This window comes from Marmota flaviventris, chromosome X (assembly GCF_047511675.1).
Source record: "Marmota flaviventris isolate mMarFla1 chromosome X, mMarFla1.hap1, whole genome shotgun sequence".
NCBI lineage: Eukaryota > Metazoa > Chordata > Mammalia > Rodentia > Sciuridae > Marmota > Marmota flaviventris.
This window is the reverse complement of record NC_092518.1, coordinates 48410937-48419161: the sequence shown is the minus strand read 5'-3', so window position 1 is coordinate 48419161 and position 8225 is coordinate 48410937. Positions and strand designations below refer to the sequence as shown.

At 32.5% G+C, this 8225-nt stretch overlaps 1 protein-coding gene across 1 annotated transcript; it reads right to left on the bottom strand.

Moving 5' to 3' along the window:
- Positions 1-3448: 3448 nt before the first annotated feature.
- LOC114083353 (germ cell-less protein-like 2) lies at positions 3449-4951 on the bottom strand. Its single transcript, XM_027924586.1, has one exon. It carries the CDS (start codon positions 4949-4951, stop codon positions 3449-3451), a length of 1503 nt encoding a protein of 500 aa, XP_027780387.1.
- Positions 4952-8225: the final 3274 nt, after the last annotated feature.

Below are 8225 nucleotides of genomic sequence, written 5' to 3'. Positions count from 1 at the left end.
ATTCATATGTAGTAGAATGAAATTGAACCTCTATCTCTCACTCTGCACAAAACTCAAAAGTGAACCAAGGAATTAGGCATTAGACCAGAGACTGTACCTACTAGAAGAAAAAGTAAGCAGAACTCTCCATCATGTCAGCTTAGGAACCAACTTCCTTTATAGCCTCATAATGTGCAAAAAATAAAATCAAGAATCAATAAGATGGTATATAATTAAAAATCTTCTTCTCAGCAAAGGAAGCAATCAAGAATGTGAACAGAGGGCATATTAATGATGTGATGACTTCAGACAGACAATTAATCTCCAGGATATACAAGAAACTAAAAAAAATTAACATGAAAGAAACAAATAACCCAGTCAATAAATAGGCTAAGGAACTGAATAGGCACTTCACAGAAGAAATACAAATAGTCCACAAATATATGAAAAAATGTTCAACATCTCTAGTTATTAGAATAATGCAAATCAAAACTACAATGAGATTCTCACTCCAGTCAGAATGACAATTATCAAGATTAAAAGCAATACGAAATGTGGGGGAGGATGTGGTGAAACAGGTTCACTCACTCATACATTGATGGTGGGACTGCAAATTGTTGCAACCACTCTAGAAAGCAGTATGGAGATTTCTTAGAAAACTTCAAGGGAACTACCATTTGACCCTGTTATCGCACTCCTTGATTTAAACCCGAGAGTTCAATATTAGCACACTATAATAATGCAGCCACTTCAATGTTTATAACAGCTCATTTCATAATAGCCAAGCTATGGAACAAACCTAGGTGTCCTACAACAAATGAATGGAAAAAATAATGTGATATACATACATGTATATGTGTGTGTATATGTATATACATATATACATATATACACATATATATGTATATATGTATATACATACACACACACACAAATAGAATATTACTTGGCCATACAAAAGAATGAAGTTATGGCATTTGCCACAACTCTCTGGTTACATGGAACCAGAGACCATCATGCTAAATGAAATAAGCCAGTCCCCAAAACCCAAAATGGAGAATGTTCTCTGATATGTGGATGTTAACCCATAACAAGGGAGGAGAATATTAGAAGTTCATTGGACAAGACAAAGGAGAATGAAGGGAAAGGAGAAGGGACAGTAATATGAAAGACAGTAGAGTGAATCAGACATATCTTTCCTATCCTCACCTCTAAATACACAACCAAGGTAACTACACATCAAGTACATCCACAATTATGAGATCCTAATTGGAACAAGTTATACTTATTCTGTGTATATGTAATATTTCAAAATATACTGTACTGTCATGTAAAAATAATAATAATAATAAAATGGAAACAGAAAAAAAAGTAAAATAAATGCCAGTAACATGGGAAGTATTCCAAGGAAATCTGCAGGAATTGAGCAGACAAGCCAAGAGAGAGGCCATATGGGTTGCAACCAGCAAGGCCATAGGGGTAGAGCCACACAAGGCCTTTGGAAAAAACATCAGGATAGCAGGTGCCCCAGATGCTAGATGTAGAGCTACAGAACTTGTTTGCCCAGGGGATTTTGGTCTTGGTTTGGTCCCATTCCTTCATTCTATATCTTTATTTCTCCCTTGTGGAATGGAAATGTTTACTCTGCCTTTATATATTGGATATATGTAACTTTGTTTTGATTTTCATAGGAGCTCATACTGAGAGTTTGCCTTGAGCATTACAGGAGAGTTTGGATGCAGACTTTTTGAGCAATCCTGGAATTGCTAAGTCTATGGGGATTCTTGGAAATGGACTAAATGTATTTTACATTTTGAGATGAGTGTGCAGTTTTGGGAGCCAGAGATGGAATATTGTTGTTTAGATATGTGGTATTCCCCCAAAACTCAAAACTGTGAGACAATGAAGTAAGATTTAGAAGTAAAATGGTTCTGTTGTAAGAGCCTTAACCTAATCCGGGGATTAATCCCCTGACAGGGATTAACTGAATGGTAATTGAAAGCAAATAGCGTGTGGCCTGAGGAGGTGGGTCATTTGGGGTATGCCTTTGGGGCTTATATTTTGTCCTTAAGGGGAACTTTCTCTGTGGTTCCTGGTGTGATATCTTGAGCCTCTTCTCTCCATCACACTCTTCTAACATGATGTTCTGCCTCACCTCAAGTTCAAGGGAATGGAGTCAGCTGTCTATGGACTGAAACCTCTGAAACCTTGAGCCCCCAAAAAAGTTTTGCCGCTTTAAAATTGTTCTTGTTGGGTCTTTTAGCACACATTCTGGCTAAAACATGCATATTTAAAAATTGCTGGAAGAATAAATATTTAATTGCTGGAAGAATAAATATATTGTAAGTTGGTGAGGTGATAAATATTAATTATCTTGATCGAATTTTTTTACATTGCATTCATAGAGCTTAACATCACACTGTACCATATATATATATATATATATATATATATATATATATATATATATACACACACACACACACACACACACACACAATTATTTGTCAATTAAAATAAAAAGAGAAGAAAACCAAATTAAGCACAAATAGAGAAAATAACAGGACACTTTGAAATTATTCATATCTTGATATTCATAGAAACTGCTGTTATTGAAAGTCATTTTCATTTAAAGTATGTAATTGTTTAATAATTTCAAAAATTCTCTCATTTTCACAATCATATTAATATACATATGTATGTATAAGTGTATATGTGTATACCCATGTATATTTTTGCACGTATTTATTTTTATATAACATGAAGTTGTTATATAAATTAAAGCAATATGTAATTATAGGACACATGTATTTACATATATATGTATATTTATATATTTATAATCAGCCTCTCAAGTTTACTAAACCATAGAAAAAAAATGGGCAACGGGGCAGACTAATTGTAAAATAGACTAATTGTAAAATAGTTTTGTAGTACATAATGTTAAATCTGACATTGTTTAATTATTTAAAACACTATATTATATAGTGTGAAACAGAGTGGCTACTCTCAGGTTTTATCTGATAATTGACTCCCTTCTGGAATATTATTGTGAATAAATTCACATTTTCACAACAGTTGAGCAAAGGAGAGAATTCTTTATTTTGTCTCCACCTTAGTTAGGGTAAAATTAACCTAACCAGCTAATTTACTTTAGATTGTTTGCAAATATAGACTTTTATTTCTATTTGGAGCTTTGTTGTAGATAGAAAATGAAAACCAATAGGTGCTAACCACATATATCCTTGGGTTTGACAAGTATTTTCTTGGAATTAAATCTTTTAATCCACAGATGCATGGAAATAAAATGAAGATGAAATATAGTCATTTGTGATATTACTGTATTTTTGAGAATATTTCATTTGTTTTATTAATCATATAAATTGTATTAACAGTAAAGCAATTAAATTAAATTAAATGAAGCATGGAAATTTTTCAAAATGTTAATATGATCTCATTGATAAGATAATCAGTTTTCTGTATTTTCTAATGATATAAATAGGAAGTTGCAGAATATATATAAAGGGAAGTTCAGAATTATGCTATCCAACTTCATCACCACTTGTTCCTCATCTTTTGAAAAAGTAAGTATTTTATAGCCTGTTGTTTTGCTGAAATTTAGTTTTCCATTAGCATCAAAATATACCAAAGTTAATCTGAACGCAATATTTCGTAGAGGTTGTAAGCAGGCAGAATCTTCACATAGCTGACTGAAAGTATTTTGCTTGAAAATTATATAATGGCTGTTAAAAATAACTTGTAAGTGAAAGCCAAAATTGTAACCTGACCACTTCCAGGAATATTTACCATCTTTGATAATCCTTTTACCACACCTCATGCTGTATCCTTCAAGTTCTGTTTCATTGATGTCTCGAGGCCCGATCTCCCTGTATTGTTGTGCCTTAAGCAAGGTAAGCCATTGTTGTTTGTAAACAGATGACAACCACTCTGAAGGTATTAGACCATCTTGTTCAATGACTTTTGTTGAGGCCAGGTCACAGATGATATGCTGAAACCTCAATTTTTTAAACACTGGTTTAAATGATATTCCTTCTTCTGTGTCAAGAAAAGTGTTATAACCACCACATTCCCTGTGTCTGGAAAGCCAATTATTAGTATTAACTAGAAGCTGTTTCATTGAGCCTTTCCAAGATGGGTTAAGACGAAGAAACATCCACTCTTTAAGTGTTGTGTATATATCCATTTCCTTTTGTATTACTAGTAAATTAGAGGAAGAGATGAGCAAATCCATAAGCTCTATGCCTATTTCTTTGTAGAGCTCAGCACTTGGGTGTGTCATCAAATTGTGAAGAAGCCATTCAAAGCACCCTGTCTTTACAGAATCTAACCCATAGGTTTCTGCTGCTGCATAATAACTACATACAGTTTTCACATTAATTGTATCTTTCATGGTTTCATTACATTGCTGAATTAAGTCCTCTATCTGAAGCAGACATGATGTTGCCAAAACACTTGGAACTTGAAGGGGCTCTATTAAGAAATACTCATCCCTATACAATGAACCTAGTACAAAGTGCAAAGATTGGATATCTATATTCTGGTCACGAATATCCAGTTCAATAATATCTTTGTGCAATTCTTCCCAAGAACTTCTAAACATATCAGCAAAGTAATCTGATTGATATAAAAATATTTTGTGTAAATACCATATTTTTCCCAGAGCACGGATTTTGATGTCACTGTTTTCCCCATTCAAAAATAAATTTTGGTAAGCATACTTGGATGTAATCTTAACTTTTTTTCTGTGGCTGGTGCTGAAGACTTGCTGTAGATTTTCTCCCTGGTCCTGAAACTTCTCGGTGTCAGATTTTAAGCCCGAACAATACCCACCACTCTGCTTACGCTTCCGACTGCTAGATATGTAACTGGGACCCGCTGTGGGTTCAGACTGCTGCGGATCTATGGTACCTGGTTCTCTGCATCGCAAGATCCTGCTACTTAGGATCCCCATAGATAAAACCTCCCAGAACCCCTAAAAGAGACTCTTGTAGAGGCTTCCCAGTCATGGCATTGCTGTGACTGGCCAATACTGCCTAATCCCTAGATGCACTTGGAGCCTTTGGCACAGTCTCAAACGTCACAGAGGAGGCCCCACATTCTTCATTGTCTGTCCCGCCCCTCAAGTCCTTTGGCCCTGCCCCCTGACAACAGGCCCTTTCTGTTGAAACTATTCCCAACGTCTGAGTTTTCCTTTTCTTTTCTTTTGAGAGGAGGTCGCGCTATATGGCTCAGGCTGGTTGAGAACTCAGGAACCCCCCTGCCTCCCTTTCAAGTTGATTTTTCCTTTTCTATAAGGGATATCACCAAGTCGAAGCCTTTCTGGGGTATGGTAGAACCCTCAACTGTCATCAGTATTTGAATATAATAATTCACAAACTTTTAGGAATTTAAATGTTGAACAGTGGTGCCTCATTATTTTACTATTAATCTTTGATTCTATAGAAGATACATTAATTTCTTATAGATATACAGATATTTCAAAATATTCTTCATATTATTTGCATATATATATGCAATTAGTCTTAAATTTGTAATCCTCCTGAATATATATTTTATTCTAATTGTTGAATATTGATTTTCTTGTCTTTTTAAAATGTCTTTTCTTAAATTAGTATTGGTTTCAACTGAAAAAATCATAAATCTATTACATTTGTGGATTAAACATGGTTTTATATATATATATATATATATATATATATATATATATATATATAATATATATATAAACACATAGCATATAGAGTAATATATATGGAATGATCAAATTAATTCAATTACCATATTGCTCACTGCCTTATATTTTTTTTCCTATTTCTTTTTTTTTTCTTTTTTTTATTAGTTACACATGACAGTACAATGATCTTGACATATCGCCTTATAATTTTTGTGGTGATACATTTGAAATTTTCTCTTTGTTATTTTCATTATTATTTACTTATCCATTCACAAATCTAAAATGGATTAAGACTTGCTTATTAGAAGCACAATTCTTGATGTACAAAGCTCTTAGAGTTATTGTAGTCTCTATATAACTTCAAAACTTTAAGATGTCTTCTTTCATCTACTATACATTGCTACTTCCAGGGTTGTCATTGCTTGTATAAACTCATCAGTTCTCAATCTATATAGGAATCTTCATAGATAAGATTTTTTTAAGTTTGTCTAAAAAATTGCTTTATTCACTGTCTTGGTTGTGCTTGGCCATTTCTGTTACTTGTATCTCTGACTCTGGCAGTGCATAAGTAGGCTTCCTTAAATTTAGAACAACGTAAAATGCCTAATGGTAGTATACCATAATACTATATGATAAGGGAGAAGAATCACTAAACTAAATTTTATTAGTAGCTGCATATCCCACAGTGTAAGTACTATTTTGGCTACTAGCAGCATCACACATCACTGCCTTGTTACCTGAGTGGAGTGTCATCTCTTTATGTAATAAACATACTCTCAGGTTTTTCTTCTTTAATCTATACTCAAAATTGTTTAAACTATAGAAGAGATTACTAATAATAAACAGAAGTGAAGAAAAAGGAACAACCTTCAAAAACTATGGTAGTGACAGAAACTTGTGGTGATTAAATAGTTTGTCTGATTTTGATGGAAATTGAAAAAAGAGAGAGAAATTAATAACTTTATGAGAATGGAGGATGGGGCCACATCCAAGGAGAAAAAGTATTCAGTAATAGATGACTAGATATGAAGTAGTGGGTATTTCTTTTTTTAATTTTATTTTTCTTTATTAGCTACACATGAGTAGTGGGTATTTCTGTGATCAAGACTGATAAGGTATATAGCTTTTAATATTTTATATGCATTATATTATGCAATAATGTAATTTTTGTGCAACACTTATATGTATATAATTATATATAATAAAATATAATACGGACATAGATATGTAGATAGGTACAGTTTTCATAGTTCATAAAAGACTGATATTTCTGGAAATAAAATTTAAAAAACAAAAATACCTACTATGTATGTCAAATGTAACCTTCTTCAGAGGTTCAACAGTAAGTTTCACTATACTTTTTTCACAAATACTTGATGGCATATTTTAGATAATGGCAAATTTTGACATTTGCATCCATCAGTCTTTTGTAATTTTTTCTTGAAATCTCTCATCAATTTGTGAAACCCATATTATTTTTAATATTAAGCATTTTTGTTTTCATGTGCAAAATATTTTTAAATGTCCTAGAAAGAGACTGAACACCACCAAAGCATGTAGTTTGTCCATGATCCAACTTGGAACTGCTTGAAAATTCTATTTGTACAAATAATTGAAACAAACAAATAGACTTCCCTGTGGCATATTTAAAAAGACTTATACTAAATTCTTGTTCTAAGAGTGTACATATTGGATATGGTATGGCCACAGGATAAAATAAGAAAAGGTATAAAGGAAAAAGTTTATTATATTCACAGTCCCAGATAGGGTACGTCACTTCATGCCATGAAAGTTTACAGGAGGAAGTCCCATGTTTAAAAGAGGTGGTAAAGGCAAAGTTTAGACCAGAGACTTTATTAAGTTTTTTTTTGTGGGAAAGATAAGGCAAGGAATGGTACACACTTTAGGATATTGACTAGTAGGAATATTTGTAGTGGGCTTTGGGTTATAGAGGTGGTCTGTAGATTCTTGGTACCTGGTTCTGTGTTGATTTAGGGACAGAATACCTGTTTTGGTGTATAAGAATTAGATAAGAAAATTATTGAGGCTAAAGATTCAGAATTTGGTGGCTTATATATGAGAGACATTATCCTAGCCTAGTCCAGTGCTACATTTAAGTATGGACTGTAACCTTCCCAAATGCCAGAATGTCAAAAATACAGAAAATACAAAACTAAAGTGGATATAATCAGACTTGTAATGAATGGAGGGCAAATAGAAATCATAGAATCTAAAAAAAAAGCACAGAATAATTCATAAGAACCTTCATTTCAATGTTTAATTTAATTTATTCTTAAATCAACTTTACTTTTACCTAATATAAAACATAAAAATTTATGTATTTTTATGATCCATGTGATATTTTGATACCTGAATACATTGTGCAATGTTTAAATTAGGTTAAAATATTTATCTCTTCAAATATTTACATTTTTTTGGTGACAATTGTAAAAATTCTTCTAACTTTTGAAATATATATATATATATATATATATATATATATATATACTATTTATAATTTCCTTACTGTGTAATACCACATCAATTTTTA